General features: G+C 39.5%; 1 protein-coding gene across 1 annotated transcript in view; it reads left to right on the top strand.

The window, feature by feature from the left end:
* The window catches only part of galnt9 (polypeptide N-acetylgalactosaminyltransferase 9), a 118,292-nt gene that overhangs the window by 52,692 nt on the left and 43,875 nt on the right, over positions 1-21,725 (top strand). The window contains exons 5-6 of the mRNA XM_054773168.1: positions 3,478-3,675; positions 20,972-21,089. Of these exons, the coding sequence (XP_054629143.1) occupies positions 3,478-3,675; positions 20,972-21,089 (316 nt within the window). The remainder of the gene's footprint in view (positions 1-3,477; positions 3,676-20,971; positions 21,090-21,725) is intronic.

Raw genomic sequence — 21,725 nt, 5'->3', positions numbered from 1 at the left:
ACGACACTGAGCCAATAAGCCAAATAGATTTGTAGTTTGCTCATAGAGCCCACGCCACAAGCCCGATGCCGACGAAGAGCCACAGAAGTAGGGGTGACCAAAGTGCATCTGCGGACCGTAGCTAATTTGTCATTGCTTCACTGCAGAAACACTTGACGGCCAAGCACACTAGCGCACACGGTAATGCATGGTCGGGTGGATGGGTGGTGAGCTCAAGGAAGACCAAGGAGGATTTGGGTGGAGAAGCCGGTGGAAATCTGCATGAGAATGGCGCAGGATAAGGAAACCTGCCGAAGGACATCTCAGTTCCCCAACAGCAGAAATGCTACAGGTCTGACCTGACCTGACCTGACCTAGTTGGGTATTTTTTGCAAACCTTTATTTGTAACGTTAGTCACAATTATATTTAGTGAGATGATTTTCTTGAAGAGAATGATGTGAGTGATGGACAGTTTACCCTATCAGTGTCTACTTGCTGTACATTGTGTTTGTTTTTTTATACATTGAGCTCCATTTTACGTTTGAGCTGTTAAAAAAACCCAGAAGTTTTAATAAACAAAAATTTGCATAAAACAAACATATTATCCAGTCTCTTGTTGATAGGTGTATTAAAAACTTTAAAATGAGCTTTCAAAGGTACACTTATTATAGATAAAAACGTCTATGTGTGATTAATTGTGATTAATTATGAGTTAACTATGGACAAAGATGTGATTAATCACATTTTTTTATCGTTTGACGGCCCTAGTAATAGCAAACATCTACCAATCAACATTTGTCAGGAGCAGGTGAAAACATAAAAGTCATAATACATAATCTACATCACCTAAATCACCAATCTTGCTTGAATTATGTATTTGGATGAGCATTTTCATATTTTGCTAACATGATGTCATATGGTTCACTACTGGTCTGTTCCCCTGCTACTTCTGTGCCCAACCCCCATGTGATAAGTAGTAGTTTTGCTCGGGGAAGACAAATGGGTCTCACTATTTGAAGAGAAGTAGATGAGGCGAGGGAGCACAGGAATCAGGGTGAACAGAGTCAGTGGGTGGAATGATGCAGAGAAACTAGAAGTGTGGGAGTATCCTTGAGAGACACATTTATCACGGTATGATTGCAGCCTCTTTTTTTAAATTTAGAAGAATATCACATGACGAGCTGAGCGTATGCGTGCTGGCTTTGAAGATATGGTGGATATTATCTCTGAGCATATGAAAGAGTGTACTAATGTAGCCACTGGCAGTGATTTCCCTGTGACTCTGTAACATAAAGACATCAAGACCAGTGTCTTTGCTCTGATGTGGTATTCAGCACAAGCTCCAAAAAAGACAGACAAGCAATGGGAAGCAACAGGAATTAGGGCTGCAACTAATGATTATATTTTTATTGTTTTAATTAGGGCCCGAGCACCAAGCTGCCCCATTGAAACTGCTGTTATTATTATTATTATTACTATTATTATTATTATTATTATTATTATTGTTATTATTACTATCCCAATTCAATTGTATTTTTGTCATAACTCCCTTCCACATGTCAAATTGGCCCTAAGTTTTTTTTATGGTGGGTTAGGTCACCCTCCCACCCATGACTATATATACATTGTCTCAGATGGCGCCCCCTGCTGGATAAATATTATGCATGTTAAACTTCTGCTCGAGATGCCGGGATTGTTTTAAAATTAGGTATACTGGCGGTCGAGTCCTGCGCCCACGTGCCCGCCGACTTGCATGAACCCCGAGTTGCGTGGGGGTGCGAAGGCCCGTTCAACGCTGCTTGCAGCTTTAATTAATCTAGTAATCAGTTAGGCCCTAGACGGACAGTTTTGTTGTAGTATTGCAGTCTGTTCCATGTTGACCATATAAATAAAGCCAAACAAACAATAAATATTTGATATAATTAGATTTTTACATTAGAAATTAATTTTGTATTATTTCTATTTTTGTAAGAAATCAATTTAAGAAACAAAAAAAAATCAGAGGAGCCTCTTGGGAGCCAAAAGAGCCGGCTCTTTTTAGGGAGCCGAGCAAAAAGAAACAGTTCTTTTAAAAAGAACCAAACTTGTCATCAATCACCAAAACAAGGTGGGTTTTTTTTATTCGTTCATGGCACATTCTAAAAATATAATCCCCCCCCCCCCAAAAAAAAGGAACGATCTGCAGTAATTTTACAAGAATAATGTTGTAATATGAAGAAAAATAACATCATCTGTGTAGTATAAAGTTAAAATATTAAAGAAAAAAGAGGTTGCATTTTTAAAGTCAAAACAAAACAACATTGCAAAAAACGTTCTAATGTTACGAGAATAGAGTCAAAATATTACGGGAATAAAGTCATAAGTTTAAATAGTTGGATAATTTGGAAAAAAAAAGAACAACAGAAATGGGAAAAAAACAGCTGTATTTTATCCCTTGGTTGAAAATCTATATCTCTAATAGAGAATTTAATCAGGGAATGCTCGCGGATCAATGTGATCTTGAAGAAGCCACTCTCGTCGTAGTGCTGCTCGAATTATTCCTGCTCCCAGGTCCAACGGGTTCTCAAATAAAAGGTGACAGCATCTCCGAATGAATTATCAGTGAAACAGCGGCGCTTTCATAAATGATTTTAAGATGAAAATCTGGACATAACCAGATTATGAGTTTAGCCTAAGTTACCATGGTGATATAGCGGCTTTAAAAGAGATCTACCTTCATAGTACAGACCTTGCTAACCCACTACACTTGCTTTGCAGTACACCTCCCTGCTCCCTATTCCCAGAAGCAAGCTATGATTTTTTTTCTTTGTTGCTTTGCTTCAGGAGGCCTTAGTCTTGTCTCTAATCTATTCTCACTCTGAAATAAGTGTCACATTTTGACATTTATTTTCCTGTGCTGGAGATTGGAAATGTGGTTTTATTTGTTGACCCGTGGAAAATTCATTTTGCAAGACCTTCACATCATCCACAGTCAAGGGAAATGAATCTGGGCAGTTGTTTTGAATGTTGAATAATGCTGATTTGACAGGCTGCATCACTGCTGAGAAGTGAGCAACCTGCATGTAGGCAGAGAGTGAAATGTGAGATGACATCCTCAGCTGTGTGTAAATACTCATAATTTGGTGAATTCAGTATCACTGCTAATGCCTTTTTTATGTTCACTTTACTTAGACAAATGTTCGCTGTTTTTCTTCACTGATATGCAGAGATTGCACTGGATCAGCCTTTTCTAAATGTTCAGTTTAGTCAAATGTGTGACATAAAGCACAACATCAGTAAAGAACATGCTATTTTTTGGGGATAACATGAAAAAGCTTTATTATTTCATAATAAAAACTCCCCCCATCGGGCTATATCTGGGGGATTGTGGTTATACATTTTTCAAGGTTGCATTGTCATACTTGACTAGATTTAACACAAGTGTTCCATCCAGATTGTAGTCTTGTTGCTTCATAGTCATCTTTAAATTCTAATATTTCCCTTTTTTTCTTTCAAAGGGCTGAACCTATTCTAACCCGAATGAAAGAGGATCAAGCCCGCATCATTTTGCCAGCCATAGACAACATAAAATACAACACCTTTGAGGTGCAGCAGTATGCCAATGCTGCCCACGGCTACAACTGGGGGTTGTGGTGTATGTACATCATCCCTCCACAGGAATGGCTGGACAAGGGCGATGAGACGGCCCCTATCAGGTGAGCACTTCAGCTAGTGAACAGCGTCCATAATAGATGAGGGTGTATGATGAAATATGGATAACCTAAGTTCATGACTTATTCATGCGGGGAGCCATCAAACTAGGGTGCTCTTAGACTGATGTGCCACCCAAACACACAAATAAAACATCCACATGGACAGCTGTCGAATTACTATGATAAATGCCTTGAATCTTATGCAGAATCACAAGGGCACTGAGATGACGCATCATTCATGTACTTGAGTGGCATCCGAGCACCATCTTGGATCATGTTTGCGTACAATAATTTAATTGGTTGTGTGTTCTTTGGAAGAATGAGATTCAATTTTAATTGAATCAAAGATAGCAAGTTAATTGTCTTTTTTATTGCAATAACTGTCATCTGTATTGTTAGTAGTATAATAGTATAATAGTAGTAGTAATCGCTCTTTAAAAAACACCAAAGGTAAAGTAAACACAGTTCTTTCACTTCCCTCATTGCAGCCTCAGATTTGCAGTATGCTTTACTGACAACCCTAAGGGATAGTGGATAATTGTTATTTACTCAAATTGTCTCCATCGGGAACACTGTTAATCCATATGACACTTCCTGCAGACATTTTATTAAAAAAAAAAAAAAATGCTGCCGGACGAATTGAAGCACTTGCTGAGAAACTGCTAATATGTGCAAAGACCTGATTACAAATGAAAAAGGAACAGCGCTAATATAAAGTTGGAATAGGTTGCAGTTGGCATGTGTATATTTTATTGAGATATTAAAAAAAAAAAAAAGGTATTAGACAGTGATGTGTGGTCAGAGGAGGCAGGTGAGGCCGAGACTCTACTGTCATGATGAAACATTTCAAAAATTCTAGTATCATCCATGCACCTATGTTCTGTACCTCTTGTCCTCAAAAAGTAATATTGATAACATGACATACATTTTAACGTTTATCCATTGAACTGTATTATAAATGTATTGTCTGTATGATTTCAATTGTTTTTAACATTTTCTTAAGTTAAAATGACATAATTTTAACATTTCCTGATCATATACACGGCAGAAACCTAAGACGAGGCTGCCGTGAGCGTCTCCTGTTGGCTTAGTGTGCAAGCCTAGCCTACCGTCTGGGTGCACTCAGTGAGTGCACTGAGACGGTTCATGTTTCATGGTCACTTTCTGTTTGTCAGCATGTCGCCAATAATGTTGCAGAATATACAAGTATTATAAATCATGACTTTCTACATCCTGTGTAATGTCTTTAATGCAAGTGTGACATCATTATGCTTACTAATCAAACAATAAAATACACAGCAGTACTCTCCTCATCCTGAAGCGGTGGGGGCATGCATGAGCTGGAAGGTGCTTCTCACTGCCATCCTTCCATAGAGAGGAAAAGTTGTTTTTTTTTTTACAGCAGCAATGCAGCAACAGCTGGAGAGCAGCAAGTCCAATGAATGAAATATATTTTTGTGTTCTGCTGAATGAATTAATGACTCTGACTGCCAGGATGGAGGATAATACAGTCATGGAAAAAAATGGTTAGACCACCCTTGTTTCTTCAGTTTATTGATCCACTTTAATGCCTGGTACAACCAAAGGTATATTTGTTTGGACGAATATAATGATGATAACAAATATAGCTCATAAGAGTTTCATTTAAGAGCTGATATCTTGATGATAACCACAAGTTCTTAATATTGTACTGCCAAAAAAATTAACTCTCATGAGCTATTTTTGTTGTCATTGTTATATATGTACCTTTAGTTGTATCAGGCATTAAAATGAGCAAGAAACTGAAGAAACAAGGGTGGTCTAATCATTTTTTCCATTACTGTATATCCAACGTCACCATGAGATTTTATAAGAAATGATCAGAGCTTTTCCCGGAGAAGGATAGGGCGCATGTACCTCATATACAAATAAAAGGTAAGACCACAAATGTTTTTCAGTTAATGAAAACATAAATAAATGTGACTAAAGCCTGCTTTATACTTTCCGCATTCGCAAGGTCTGTGCTGCCCCGTGCAGACAAATGATGTCATTTTCGCACCCACGCTCCCTCGGGCGGCCCTTTTCATGTGAAAAATTTTCACTCACCGCACCTCTAAAGTTTTCTAACTACGCAGACGGAGGCACGCGGAAAAAAATTGCAAACGAGCAGGAGATCCTCGCTGCTGTAGTACAGAAATAGCGGCAGTCATATGAGGCAGCCTACCCTGACGCACAATAGTTTAAGCGTAAAGAAACACAGAAACAGCTTGTGTTTTAAGTCAAGTTGTTTGTGTTTTATTTTCTTTTGCCGTGTTCAGCATGCCTTTTGTAAGAACATTCTGCTGCCGGGGTGCAAGTCCCTGTAGTGGGAAGAATGACGAGCTGCGATTGTAGCACTCCTGTTCAAAGGAAGGGTGGACCACCTTCCCTTCCTTAATACAATACAATTCCTCTTCTTCAAGAAGCATGTGTCGCCATGTTGGAAGCCAAGTAAACAATGGCAAACTTTTTCCGCTCTAGTTTAGTACAGTGTGCTTTCGATACGCTGCCCCCTGCAGTTTGGGAGCAGACGCCGCACCGAGTATAAAGTCACACACGGTATCGCGATCGGATTTCCGCCGCGGCTCGTTCGAGCGGAAAGTATAACCCAGTCTTTAGAAGTACCTGAAAACATGTGTTGCTTGATATCCTCGCAAAGAGAAACCTGTATCAAAAAAGCCTCCAAAGGAGTCGGTGCCTGTGTCACGAGCCTCACCGCACACAGTATGTAAACCCTTTGAGTGTGCCTTCATTCTGTCATGAAGATTCATGCCCTATTTATTAACACCACACTGATAATAAAGGAAAATGTGGAAATCAGCAAATGTTTGCTTAATTTTGCTCAAAAAGGAACAAAGTAACAAAGCTTCAAATATACTCCTGTAAAGCTCTCTAGGTCAAAGTTAAAGGTCAGGATTAAAAAAGAGGTTAAAATACAAACAAACAAAAAATCAGTTGCCCCTCATTTATTGATTGATTTATTTGATCCTACTGTTTTGAGTCTAATCCTTGTTTATTTGTCATGAAGTGGTCAGAATACGCCATCAAAATGGCAATGGTGTGGACACACGCACCCTTCATATGTCTGGCATCACAATATGCCATGATTTGGTTGCCATGGCAGCAGAGCAGCTCCTTTTTCAACTAGGAGGCACAATAGAGGCAAAAAGTGATGAAGCAGTGGAATGAAGAAGATCATACAATCAGCTCTCCCCACCCGTGATGTTACATCTGGATTAAAACAAAATAACAAAGACCGTAATGCCAAACTTATGGCAGAGGATGATGGTCAATTTTTAATGCTTGTCGGTCAGACTGGCCCAGCAAGTGCTGTCATTGTCAAGCAAAAGATGGAACTATATGAGAGGTCAAGCAAGACCCATCAGAAAGCCACCAAGATATCGGTTTACATCATTTCACATTTTACATCATATTCATGGCGCAAAAGGATTAATGTTACAGTGTGTTTGGTGCATTGCTACTATGTAGAATCAGGGGGAAAAGAAAGCACCTAGTAAATGACAACAATTTAGGTTGTTTCACCTGTGGTATGTCAAAAACATGTCAGTTAATCTGTCTGAAACCATAGGAGCACTTTGGGTGACCACTCAAAAGATTTATCCTCCGCTTAATGTAGGCCGCAGCAGTTGAACAAGCAGTTCTATTCAGTGTCCTCCAGCTTATAAAAGGACACTTAACTGAATACAATACAGAGGAGCTACGGGCAGTGATCGTCGAGTTAATCTGTTTGACTTTACAGACTTGATATCAAACTGAACACTAATGCAAATTACTTTTTTTGGATTTATTCCAGTTGCTGCTATGTGTGTTTAGGGGAACTTCACCTTTAAACACTCGTTAGAAGCACCAGTGACTGGACTCTAGGGTTGGGTATTGTTTACGTAATATCCCATACCAGTGTCAAATTGGTACTTGGAAGCGGTACCTGAACCGAAACTTACAATAAGGAAAACATAGAAATTTTGTACAAAAACAATGCCTTTTTATCACTGCGGAGGTTTGTGACATGCAAGTTGAACAAACTAGTATTTTAAATACTTCAATGGTATACATAAAATTAAAACTAAGTAATAAATTCACCAATATGACATAAATCTTAGTGCTGTCAAGAGATTAAAAAAGATTAGAGATTAATCTGTAATTAATTGATCCAATTTATCTCACCTAAAAATTGCTGAGAATAGCCCTCAACTTGGCTTTGTTCTCACTTCAAGGTATGATGTCCAATTCGTTTTTTTTTGTTAAAATCCAATCTTTTATATGCTTGTTCATATGACCAAAAAAATTCGACTTGTTAATGTGAACACACACGGGAAGTGACACGCATGCGCGAAAGCACAACGCCGCAGGCTTTGCCGTGTGTTTACGGAAGTAAATGTTGCCCCATTTTGTGCTCTCCTTGGCTCTCGTTTGTGGCAATTTCAATGGATTTGTGCAACAGGAGTCAACATTTCCTTAACCAAATGATTAAGATTAAGAAGAACGAGGGAAAGAATTTTCGCGATGGCAGTTTGTGGAGAACTTGCTGCAACGTCTGTTCCGAGGAGCGTGCGGGTGGGTGTCGGAATCAGAAGTGGTAAGACTCTTTTTTAAAGTCATTTTAAGACAAGAAGACAAGAACAACTTTTGCGTACATCGGTGAATACCTAAATCCAAGTCTTGGTAAACATGGCAAAACGCCTTTTGATGACGTATCGGTCAGACATGTGCGACCTCACTGTTCAGACTGCAGTAGATAGCATACATATCGGAATTATGTCTACATCCGAATAGGGCCTGTGTCGCATTTGAAAAAAGACACTGACATGAAAAAATTAGATCCAGGTCACATATGGAGTAAAAAAAATCGAAATTGACCTTAGCCATTGAGGTATTTTTACTTAAATTCATGCATTCATCCTTTAAATCATTGATATATAACAAAAAAGTGGCTTTATAAAGTAATGTATTGTTTTTAATAGATTTCAACAGATTCTAGCCATTTACATTCCACTGTATTTGGGAATAGTCCCAAGTGCCGCCCGCAACCTTTAGTTTTGAACACCAGGGAGTAATACTTCTTTCTCCTTTTTTCAATTACAAAATAAAATAAAATAAAACATCAGGTCCGTACAACGCATTGACACAGTTAGAATACGAGTACTGAACACTGAACCAGCTGACGTCCAGTGATCTCCACAAATTGTCCATCAAAATCTTAAATTTGATTTTCTTTTCGCCGTCTGACATCTTCCTGATTTCAATCGTCATTGTAATCCTGCACGGTGGCTCGTATGATGGGTTTGCAACACAGGTGCTAGCACCTCGTATTCCTCTTTGTTTATTGACCTGCATTTCCGCTTGCTATCCACTTGACAAGAACATTTGTCAGCCTGTTGGTCGCAGACTTGCTCATATGTGATGTGCTCTCTCCGAGTTTAGTTTAGCGAATAGCTTTGCTGTGGCTCAATAAAATGCTGACATCTTCTCTGCTAATGATAGCTGTGTCTGTACTCATGACTGGGTGCTTTGCGTTGATGTGGTAGGCTAAACTGGAGCTTTTTTGGTGGTAAGCAAACTCCTTGTTACAAAGAAGGCATATGACTCAACCCTTATCAACGGTGCGGTTAGAGCGTTTTTGAAATGTAAATTTCCCATTCATTGGACCTCCATGTTCACGTCTCCTTGCCGCACCTTGCACTCACAACTACAATGGGAGCCTAGACAGCTGATGCTAAACAAGCCCAAACACAATAATAGCCAACCAATGTCCACTTCAGGGTGTGATTGACTGTTTTCCATTCCCAACAGCTGAAGCACAAAAAGCCCAACGCCTAAAAACAGATTTTATAGAAAGGCAACTCGCACACAGAAACAGTAAAGTTAGAGATTAAAAATTACATCTACACCATTTTAAAAACACACTAAATATGACTGTAATAAATTAATTAATCACAATTAATGCTTTAATTTGACACCCCTAATAAAACTAAAACGATAAATTGTCATAGTTATCATAGCAAAACCAGCAGTAATCCAGAATACAAGGAATACGCAAAAACACACAAGATTTGACAGTACTTCATTCCGCTGTTTAAGTGCATACATTCTGCACAGCTCCAGGAGAAATTGATAACTGATACAAAATTCTGGTGATAGACTACTGTTATAACCAGTGATGTGCGGTGAGGTCCATTGTAGGCGAGGCACTGACTAATTTGGAGGGTTTTTTATGTTAAAACAGGTTTCTCATCAAGAGAATATCAAGTACAAGAAGAGAATACTGTAATTCATTGTTGTTAAAGAGTTTGTTTTCAAATACTTGTTAGTCCCATTTTGATTTTGATTTTTTTATTAACTGAAAAACATGCAAAATGACGACAAACAGGAACTGGAAGACCATGGGCCAACTCAGTGCACTCACTGAGTGCACTCAGACGGTAGGCAGGGCTTGCGCACTAAGCTGAGAGAATACGCTTGTGGCAGCCTCATCTTGGATTTCTGCCCTGTATTTGATCAGGAAATGCATAAATTCTTTTTTTATTTAAGAAATGGATAAAAAAAAAACCCACACAGAATCAGACAGAAAATACATTTATAAGACAATGAACAAATATTAATATTTATTTTACGTTGCCGCCTACAATGGTAATTGAGCAAGATGAAGTTAGTGTCAAAACCGCTTGTGTTAATACATTGTAATGTTGATGTTCAGAATTCTGGTGTTTGTGAAGGCATCTCGCCGTGACTGTGATTAGTGGGAAATGGGATGGCGTTCCTGATGTGGAGTGCGACAAACACAGAAGACATTATTTGGACAATATTACTTCAGAGCACTTGTTGCAGGTTGCCGAGTCTGCATTAATTTAGCACGGAAATGAGGCACTTAGTTTTTTGTAACACCGAGTTTTAGTACGCATTCCCCACTCTTCCCAAATAACCCATGCTGTGTTTTTGCTCGACACAGGTATATTTTATTTTACACACTGTCAGTTTGGTGAAAAGTATTAATTTCACAGTCAAACTATTTTTTATTGTCCACCTTTCTTAAAATTCACTTAACATTCATGCTTTTAATGATCTTCCCCCTTCTGTGGATAATGGAGCAGGGCAGATATACAGGGTGTTTGGGAACACTTTTTATTTTTTAATTTTTATGAAACAAAATGAATTTAAATACATTATAAAAAGCTCTTGTGAAAATGATTTGTATTGTTTAACCCACTTATACTACACTATTATAAAACAGTAATCGATGATTTACTGTACATCACATTAAAAAGTCCAACCCATCTGCATGTGCGCAGCAGCACAAAGTTGGTCATCAGGTAACAATACCTACAGTATGTCTATCCTATTGTTCCTGTATTAGGAGTGCTGACAATGCAATACATATGTCTATTTACATGTAAACGTTTTTCAATTCAAGTGCATATGCTGTTTGTGGCTATCAAAGTAATCTTTTATTTCAACATTTGTACATACAGTAAGTCAGAAAGGACGAGCCGTGGGCATTGTAGCAGTGCTTCATGTTCTCCAATGGCAGCTGGGTATAAACAGATTGCCTCAAGGGTAAAGTGTGGATTTCTATTGGAAATCATTCCCCCACTTGTTCCGCAAGGTTTCTGTCAATCACCAACAGAAGCTGGGTGGCCATTCAAAGCTTGTACGCTATGGTCTTTCTGGTTGTATGAACACTATCAACAGGAAAGACAGGAAAAACGCTACAAAAGGCACAAAAATGGCCGGCTCGCAATCATTGTAGTGATTATACAGATATTTGTCATGACCAGTGTTCCCTCTAAACTGTGTGCGTGCGCGATCGCGCACTGCTCCCGTGTTCTCTGCGCACAGCAAATCCTTGCTGTGCACCATATACATTTCAACCTGAACTGTAAATGAAATAAACACATAACAATGTATTCTGTACTATTTTGGAATGCAACTCAGTGAGTGATGGGCGACAATAGGCGGCAACAACATATAACACAATGACAAACACTGCCCAGCCAATGATAAAATCCCGTTGGTACATACTGTATTTACTTCCGCAGTCAATCAATTCATTAACAGCATGTTACGTAGTACACTAGGTCCCCAACTTACGAACATCCGACTTGCGACCATTCGGAGATACGAACGCAAGCTGACTGGTCTAGCTACTAGAGCTACTGCCGTGCTTTTATTTTGATGGCTGGATGTACCGGACACAGGACACAGGAAGTGTCCGAGCACATCCGGCCGAGTTTATGTTGCAGAACTTTGTGTTGAGTTCATTTTAATAATTTTATATCGACAAAAGTAAACTTATACCACAAATATAAGTACATGTTCAAGATAAAATAGTACCACAACAGGCTGCTTTAAAACAGCATCCCTCTCTTTTCATGCATTCTCAGTGACAATTACACGTTCGCACATTCTTGCACCTTTAAAAATGAAGGCTTGGACACATACAGAGATACCTGTACATATGCACACTCACAGTACATACGTACTTCCCCACATTACTCACTGAGTTATCCAGGGTGTTATTATGTTGTTAATTTTATTACAGCGACAGTGATATCAGCAGTATGATTATAGTTTTTGCAATTGTGTGCATTACAGTTATTGCCATTCTGTTCATAGTTAATAATTTCATTACTACTATTGCTACTAATATGTATGACTGTTTCAATGCAGGATTATCATTGTGGTTGTTATCATTTTGTCCTTTCCGTCAAGGTCTTTATGGTCGTTACAGACATTTGCTGATGTAGTCCTGTTTGTTTCTGTTGTTTTGTTATTGTTGTCACAGTTGTTGTTGCTGTTGTCCTTGTCTCTGTCTTTTTTGTCCCCCATTTATCCCCGCACTCCTCTCTCTGTTTTCTTTTCTCTTCTTCTCTGGCCGCTCCAAATTTGCATAACAACCAAACATCAAAGTCAAATAAATTCTGTATAACAGGGGAACTGTATCTCACACTTTTCCCTGGCCGAGCAAATCTGTTGCGCACGTAAGGGCAATAAGATCAACAATACTATCTACCCTAATGGCTGGAAAGGACAAAAAAAAAAAATAGCAAATGAAAGTATACCAAATGAACAATATAAATGGTAAACACATTAAATAATAAATATTAAACTAGTGGGTTTTATTTTTTTACAAGACTCAGATGGCTATTTGTATGAGACCATGGCTTGTTTTGTCTTAGGCTGAGAACAAAGAAAACTACATTGTGGAATCCTCCTTGCCGTCTGTTTGAAACCAGTCATATATGTACAAAATATGACAGAATGGAAGTTCTCCGGTTTCTCTGGTTTTGGGCAGGTGCAATACTACAGTGTGCATGTCTGAAGGCACTCAAAGAGGTCCAGGGAATGCTCAGGTTGTTTTTGTTTATGCTCAGATACTTGAAAAATTAGGGGGAACATCGGTCATGACCAATTGCATAGCCAGGGGTGTCCAAACTTTTTCCACCAAGGGCCACATAGTGAAGAATGAAAGGATGCAAGGGCCACGTTGATGTTTTGTAACCCAACACATATAAATACAGTCAAACCTGTCTTAGCGGCCACCTTTATAGAAGGGCCACCTGCCTATAGCAGCCACTGAAAAATCCCCCCCAGCAAATTTACATGTTATACGCCCTGTGTATAGCAGTCACCTGTCCAACGCAGCCAGCAGCCACCCATTTTTTCTCCCTTGGTCAATATCTGACTGCATATAGCAGCCAAATTACCAACTCAAGTAGAAGCTTCATGCACAAAAAAGTTTTGCTTTTCAATCAATGAAGGCGTCGTGTGTAGACTTTAATTACTGAGTCCTAGCTCAGTCACAATCATTCACAAGATCCACACAAACTGTCAGTTGTTCCACATAAAAAAGCCGTCTTCTTTTGAGCTTGCCATTTCCTGGTCAAACATGTAACTTTAAGAGCATTTGCACCAAAACATTACCGCAAAATAGGCTGGGAACAGGACGTGCTCCCAGCGACGCTACAATAAAAAAAAACAAAAAAACATATGCTAGCATGCATGCGGCAGCGGGAGCAAAACTGAGTTCGGTTGTACTTAACTGAAGTATTTTAACAGTTATCAGTTATTATTAAGCCTCTAGCTTCCTTTTAGTAAGTAAAAACCTTGGCTATGATTGCACTACATTGTCATGTAGACCTACAAAGTACACTTGGAAGAACAAGAGGTGAATAAATGTATTGCAACTGATGTGAAACTCATAAGGGGTAGGATTAAATAAGCTTTGCTTCTTCCTACTCCTTTTTGGACATGCAAAATTGTGAATTGTACTATGTGATGTGCTACTGTTTGACTCATGCATGTTCAGGATTAAAACCATGAACCATGATGATAACAAGCCTAGTAGTGCTGTACAACTTTTATCAGCAGTCCGCAGTGCCCTCTACTGGTCAACATTATTATTACTATTATTTTCCCTTTTTTCTTTTTTTTCCACTCCTGGTCAACATTCAAACTGGACACCAACCTGTCTATAGAGGCCACCTGTCTATAGCAGCCACTTTTGCAGACTCCCTCTAGTGGCCGCTATAGACAAGTTTGACTGTACATGTATTCTAAGAAGTTATATATGTATTTCAAGAAAAAACTGCAACTGAATTTTTGTGGTATAGATGAAAAAGCAAACTTCGGTCTTTGCTCCTTTTTTCCCCATTTTTGCTATTTGTTTTTTTTTTTAATTTTCCTAATATTTCAACCTTCTTCTTCAATAATCTTTGTACATTTTCTTTTTGTACTATTGTGATTTTATTCCCATAATATTTTGACTTTATTCCAATAATATTATAACTTTTTCCTCATTCCTAATTCCAAAACGTACAACTTCATTTTGTTTCATTTTTCCATACTATGACTTTTTAAAAATATTATATACACAGTATATATAAACTCTATGTGACTAAAATGACTTTATTTTTCTTCAGAATATTATAGCTTATTATTATTCTTTTTTCTCAATAGAAAACAACTTTTTTCTCTTAATATTTTTTTTTTTATTATTTTCCAACTATTTCAACTTTTTTTTCATAAGGCTTTATAGGTAGAATAAGTGTTTCACATTACGTGCAGTAATGAGCTGTCTCTTTTGATTCGTTTTTATATCTTGAGAATGCACAGAAAAGAGACATGTGTTCGTGTCTCACATAAGGATTGTGGATAATGGGTAAAATAAAATAAAAAAAGTGCATTTTTCCCTTAATTCACATTTTTCTCAATTACTGTTTTATTATACTTAATTGGGGACATCGATATTACTTCTCTCAAATTACCGGGAACTTACTTTAGAGTTTCACTTAGTTTCAAATACTTGATGTTGATGGCCTAGCATGTTTTAAAGTGTCTTGTAAAAGTAAAAGCATCTTTGATGCATAGCACATGCCTCAGTGAGCCATTTTAAAGTGTAGTCAATGAATCATAAAGAGTCAACAACTTTATGATGTCGCTTCTGTTTCAGTACTCTAAAGTAGAAATCAAGATATTTGACTCTACATTGTTTGTGTGTGCGGGTGAGGGTGTAGGGTATTATCTTGTATGGTGAAATTACTCAAGCTAGAATAATATAGCAACCCACTTAAAAAAAAACACACACAGTTGAGTACACTGTATAAATAGAGTGCTTTTTATGGGTCTTTGTCCCAGAGCACTTAAGATGTGACCTGACAGATAATAGTGCTGAAAAGTAAGCCTGGGGACTGCAGTGAGAGTGGGTTACCCTGCTTTTGTGAGGAACACTCGCCAAGACTTGCTATATGGTGACGCTGGGTCTTTTTCAGGTTTTGCTGCTTTTAAAAGCGAGATTATAGTTTTACAAAGGGGAGAGATATGATCAACAATTCTGGATTATTTTAGTAGACTAGGCTGGAAATTAAACTGCGTGTTTTTTTTATTTTTATTTTTTACAAAGGACAATACTAGTCACTAGGGATATACCGGATACACATTTTAGACGAGTATCCGTTATGGATAATGCATTTTTGCCGAGTATGAGCATGAAACGAGTACAGCTCGTCATTGTCCATAATCGTGATGAAGGAAACTCCTCATTGGGTAACTACTACTGTATTCACTTTTCACGCTTTGTGATTGGCCAGTCACACACAGCGACCATCCCTCCCTAGAAAGACTCGCCTGGCAACACATTAATGCCAAAATTGGTGCGCATAAAAATATACTCAGCGTGCATAAAGACCACACTCCTCGTGCTCACGATGTCTGAATTTGCTGCTTCCTGGATGCGCGCACTAACGACTGCTAACGACATGTTTCGTTACGTACGCGGTGCATTTGACAAGACAGAGCTGTAAACGGCTCGTGTTGCGTTGGTCACTGCCTCTTGTTTTGTTTTTTTTCCATCTGCTTGCTTCTAATTTGGCTGGTGGCATAAAGCCAGTTGTAAAACATTGCTTGTAGAAAATGATATGCTGGTATGATGAAGATGGTATGATGCGTATAAATATGAAACCTTGATTGCCTTTACTGCATTTATCACTTTCTGTACCTGTTTTCAAAGTATTCCCAGCAACATTTATATAATCTACATTATATAAATTGATTCTGTACATTTCACAGTTTCACAGTTACATTTATACATACTTTACGAGGGGACATTCAACTCTGCTTGCAGTTTTATGCAAAGTCTCCAAGGGACACATTTAGCCCCCTAATAGAGGTCAACAACGGATATTCCACCAGTGTGAGGCCCTAGAAAACATCATAATTATACATATTATTACCAAATTACTGTATAGGACAGGGTTCGGCTACTTTGACCATCAAAGGAGCCATTTTGCCTTTTCTTCCAATAAAGAAAAATAGTCTGGGGCCACAAAACATTACATAGCTTATAAACTTTCAAAAGTTTTCATCTTTTTTTAATGTTTCCTGTTCCAACAACAGAATTCAACTGAAAGACGTGCAGAGTGTAGGCCTACTTTGAAATAATTTAAACACTGAACTATGTCAGTCTTTTTGAATTCTTCCTATCCATCCATTCTTTTTCTATGCCGCTTATCCTCATTAGGGTCGTGGGGGTATGCTGGAACCTACCTCAGCTGGGAGAGAATCGGTGTACACCCTAGACTGGTCGCCAGCCAATCACACATATCGACAAACAATCATTCAAGCTCACATTCATAATTTAGAGTCGCCAGTTAACCTAACATGTGTAAACCATTTTTACCGTCTGTCATCATGGGGAACGTGAGATCTCTCCCAAACAAGATGGAAGAGCTAACGGCGCTAACCCGGCAGCAGAGGGATTATCGTGAGTGTAGTCTGTGTTTCAGACGTGGCTGACGTGACTCTCGCGTCATCCTGGACGACTTTCAGCTCGTGCGGGTGGACAGGAAAGCTGCAGAAAATGGTAAAGGGAAAGGACGGGGACTTGATGTGTTTGTGAACGAGAAATGTTGTCACCCAGGACATATCAGTGTTAAGGAGCAACACTGCACCATAGACATTGAACTGCTAGCTGTTAGCATTCGGCCCTACTACATCCCATGTTGTGCTCTTGTGATAACGGTGTACATCCCTCCCCTCGGCCGATGCTACCGCTGCTATAGATGAGATCTACACTCTCGTCTATCAGCTGTAGACCCGTCACCCCCAATCCCTATGATTCTTATCTCCAAAGACTTCAACCATGCTTCCCTGTCCTCTGGTCTTCCCAACTTCACCCAGTATAAGAACTTCCACACCAGGACAATAAAACTTTGGATTCATTGTATGCAAATGTCAAGAATGCATACACTTCATCCCCCCTCCCTCCGCTTGGTTGCTCAGGTCACAACCTTGACCACCTGGTTTCTGACTACACCCCTATGGTGAACAGACAGCCACCTGAGAAGAGGGTTGTGAAGGAGTGGTTTGATGAGGCCAACGCTAGGGTCAGAGACTGCTTTGCGACAACAGACTGGGAAGTACTTTGCAGCCACCACGGGGAGGACATTGACAGTCTGACCCACTGCATTATGGACTACATTAACTTCTGTGTGGAGAACACTGCACCCTCCAAGGTGGTACGGTGTTTTCCCAACAACAAGCCCTGGGTGACCGCCAAGATAAAAGCCCTGCTGAACGAGAAGAAGAGGGTTTTTAAATCGGGGGATAAAGAGGAGCTGTGCAGAGTCTAGAAGGTACTTCGGCTGAAAGGAAGCTGGAGCAGCGGCTAGAGCAGATCACCAGGGACGTCTGGAGAAAACTATAGGCCATCTCAGGATATGGAAAAAGAGTGGGGAGAGACCAAGCTAGCGGTGACAAACAGTGAGCAGATGAACTGAACCTGTTTTTCAACAGATTTGATTCTGCCCCCTCATTACACCTCTCTGCCACTCCTTCACACCTCCCCAGGCCAACTTCCCCGTCCTCCACTCAGCCTGCCCTCTTCAACATCAGGTCTCCAGTCCACCTCTCTCACTCACCCTCACTGAGACTCTCGCTACCTACCACACCCATATCCTCCCCCCAGTCATCATCCACCCACCTCTCCTTAACAGTTAATCAGGTTAGGACGGAGCTAAAGAAGATTAAGGCAAGGAAGGCCTGCAGTCCGGACGGGGTCAGCCCCAGACTGCTGAAGAACAGTGCAGGCCAGCTCTGTGAGGTGGTCACGCTTATGTTCAACATGAGCCTCAGTGTGGAGAAAGTCCCGGTACTGTGGAAGACTGCCTGTGTGGTTCCAGTTCCAAATACTGCATGTGCCAGGGAGCCTAACCACTTCAGCCCTGTTGCCTTGATCTCTCACCTGATGAAGACCATGGAGAGGATTCTACTGAGACACCTGCGACCCCGGGTGAGCACACTGATGGACCCCTTGCAGTTTGCTTACCGGCCGGGGATTGGGGTGTACGACGCAGTGATCTACCTGCTTCACAGATCACTGTCTCACCTGGAGAACACTGGGAGTGCTGTGAGGGCCATGTTCTTTGACTTCTCGAGTGCTTTCAACACCATCCAGCCCTCACTGCTAAGGGTGAAGATGGAAGGAGGGGGTTTGCACTTCACTCCGGTGAACATCCAGGTGGTGGGTGGTGAGGTGTTTTGGTCCTCAGGAGGGCTCTCCTCAGGACTTTCTATGACACTGTGGTAGCTTTTGCTATCTTTTATGCTGTGGTCTGCTGGAAAGGAGGCAGCACAGACTTGGACAGGAAGAGAATCAACAAGGTGGTTAGGTGAGCGAGCTCTGTCCTGGACTGTCCACTTGACTCCATAGAGGAGGATGTTAGTCAAGCAAACATACATCATGGACAACACCGCTCACACCCTGCATGACAATGTGGAGTCTCTGAGCAGCTCCTTCAGTGGCAGACTATTACACCCACAATGTAAGAACCGCAGGTCTTTCATCCTAGCAGCCATTAGACAGTACAACACTTACACTACCTGAACATGTTGTACTTATTCTCTGTTTCTCCACTTGCTCTACTCGTCTATTTATCCATTTGCACTACTTAAAGTAATTTCTACTTCCTGAACAGTTTTTGTATAATGTGCTATATACTGTATGTATTTTTTAATTTTCATGTAACTTCCAACTACTACAAATTAACATGTGTGTATATATTTTCTTAACTGTCAACATGTGCAATGTTATTTATTCATTTACAACATCACTTTACTGTTAAATATCTTCAGTGCCTACATTTATTGTACTATTTTACGTATTCGGTAATCTCATACTTTACATACTTGGCTAGGTTTATGTTATAGGTTTATTGTATATCGTTAATATGTTTATAGTAGATTTCTCATAATAGATTGTTTATCTTTCTTGTATAGGTATTTGGTATATTGTCGTTTTTGTATCTCTCTGCTGCTGTAACATCTAAATTAGCTTGTTGTGGAATAAATAAAGTACAATCTAATCTAATCTAATCTAATCTAAACTAATATTATACAGTAGTAGTTCCAAAATTGCTCTCTTACGCCATCTGCAGTTGGATACTTTTCAGAAAAAAAAGTCTTTAAACTGTACATTTTTTGTTGTTTGCTAATTTCTCACCATATATCAAGCACATGGGTGAGCCAGCGTCATTGGCAATGAAGGCAAAGGAATATGTCCAATCAGAATTATAGTCTTTATTTTCTTTCGAGATTTTTCTTTTTGGGGACATATTCATGGGTATGGACTGCGGGGTAGCACTTCCAACAAGACGTCTTTCTCGCATGTCATTGGATACGCTGACCTCCCTCCCCCATGAATTGTCCATCCAATCAGCAGTCATAATGCAGTCTAGATACATTGAGGGACTTCTGATGAGTCGGATAATTTCAAGCTCTTTTTGAAAACGCACATTTCCTCCACTTTGGTGTTAAAAAACTCACTGAGCTAGGCAAAGGAAGCTGCAACAAGAGGTTGAATAGCCGCATGTGGCTCAGGAGCCGCGGGTTGCCGACCCCTTGTATAGGAGGATGCACTGTTACTGTTGTCACAATGTCATCACCTTGTTTTAAATCTCACTACACTTGACATTAGCATAAATCAAACTTTTACTTACAGTCATATTTTCCAGAGCAAAATATCGAGTATTTAAATAACAGAAGAATGAAAGGGACTCAATGACTCAATAAAAGAGTTATGGAACTTGACACTGAATTCAGTGCAAAATTCAGTGCAAAATTATTTAAATTTCTATGTTAAAAACTAGTGCTCAAATATTTGTGATAGACAATTTGACACACATCTAGATACACGTGTTATGATACGATTAAAAAATTATGTAATTTAAAAACAGAACAATTTCATACAGTGTACAAATGATACAATTCGATTCAATACAATTCTATGATTAACATTTCTTGATGTTAAACATTACGTTTTGTAACCAATGGACTTCAGTCCTGCTCTGCAAAACTTACAAATGACTTGTTGAAAATCTTTCCCGGTGACTAGTTAGCACACCTACTATTTACATCCATTGTTATCTTCAGCCATGGTAATCTACGGTGCATGTGTGACGATCATTTTGCTGGCAGCCCAGGCTCTTGCTTTGTTTAAGAGACGTGCTATCAAACGATTGCTTGTCTCACGATACCAGTGCATGTCTCGACAATCTACAATCGATTAATCTAAGCATTTATGGCTGATTCTTATTGATCCAGGAATCCTCTACCGACGCAGCCCTATCCCTCGGTTGTAAAACCGGATATCTGGTCGCATCGGTTTATCGTTCACAACTCAAAAGACAAATTCGAAACAATAAAAAAAGAGAACCCTTCTGTCTTGAGAGAAGATTTTTACCACACTCAACTGTTGACGTCTCTCTTCCAGAACCCCAGCAATGATTGGATGCTCCTTTGTGGTAGATCGTGAATACTTTGGAGAGATTGGTCTGCTAGATCCTGGTATGGAGGTCTATGGAGGGGAGAACATCGAACTTGGCATGAGGGTAAGGTTTGCTTTTCATCAATGCTTCTCAAATAGAGAAGCCGGCCCCCTTGTGGGGATGCGGTGAACTGTCAGGATAGGGGGGACTTGAAATATTAGCGCAAACCTGCCAACTTCTACAAATGTTTTTAACTTGCCATGCATTTTGACCTTTGAATACACTTGTATGCTTCACTGCACTCCAGGTACGCATTTTGTGCTTGCGGGTTTTAGTTCAGTCTGTACAGAATAAATAAATAGTTAAATATCAGGTTCTCAATAGTATTTGTGTCCCTGAGAGGGGCATGATAGAAAATAGTTCAGAACCACTACTTAAAAATCATCTCACTCTTGAAAGAGGCTTTGATGAATAACTTATAATAAAGACAGTGAAGTCTTTTGAAGAGTTTCTGTAAGTGGTTATGGAGAATACAGACCTCCTCCAAACAGTGAATGATAACAGACTCTCAACATGACCTATTAATTTAGATGAATTAAGATTAGATTTTTTAAATTCAATAGTGTTTCTCACCTTCCATATGAAAGTTCTGGCACTTGCAACTTTTTTTGCAGCTATATTCAATATGAAAAAAGCAAATACCCTTTTAACACTACATACTAAATATGCAGTGCTCTTGCCTCATCAGTACACAAAGCT

Source organism: Dunckerocampus dactyliophorus, chromosome 4 (genome assembly GCF_027744805.1).
Source record: "Dunckerocampus dactyliophorus isolate RoL2022-P2 chromosome 4, RoL_Ddac_1.1, whole genome shotgun sequence".
Taxonomy (NCBI): domain Eukaryota; kingdom Metazoa; phylum Chordata; class Actinopteri; order Syngnathiformes; family Syngnathidae; genus Dunckerocampus; species Dunckerocampus dactyliophorus.
The sequence above is the reverse complement of the archived record's forward strand: the minus strand, read 5'-3'. Positions and strand labels throughout refer to the sequence as shown.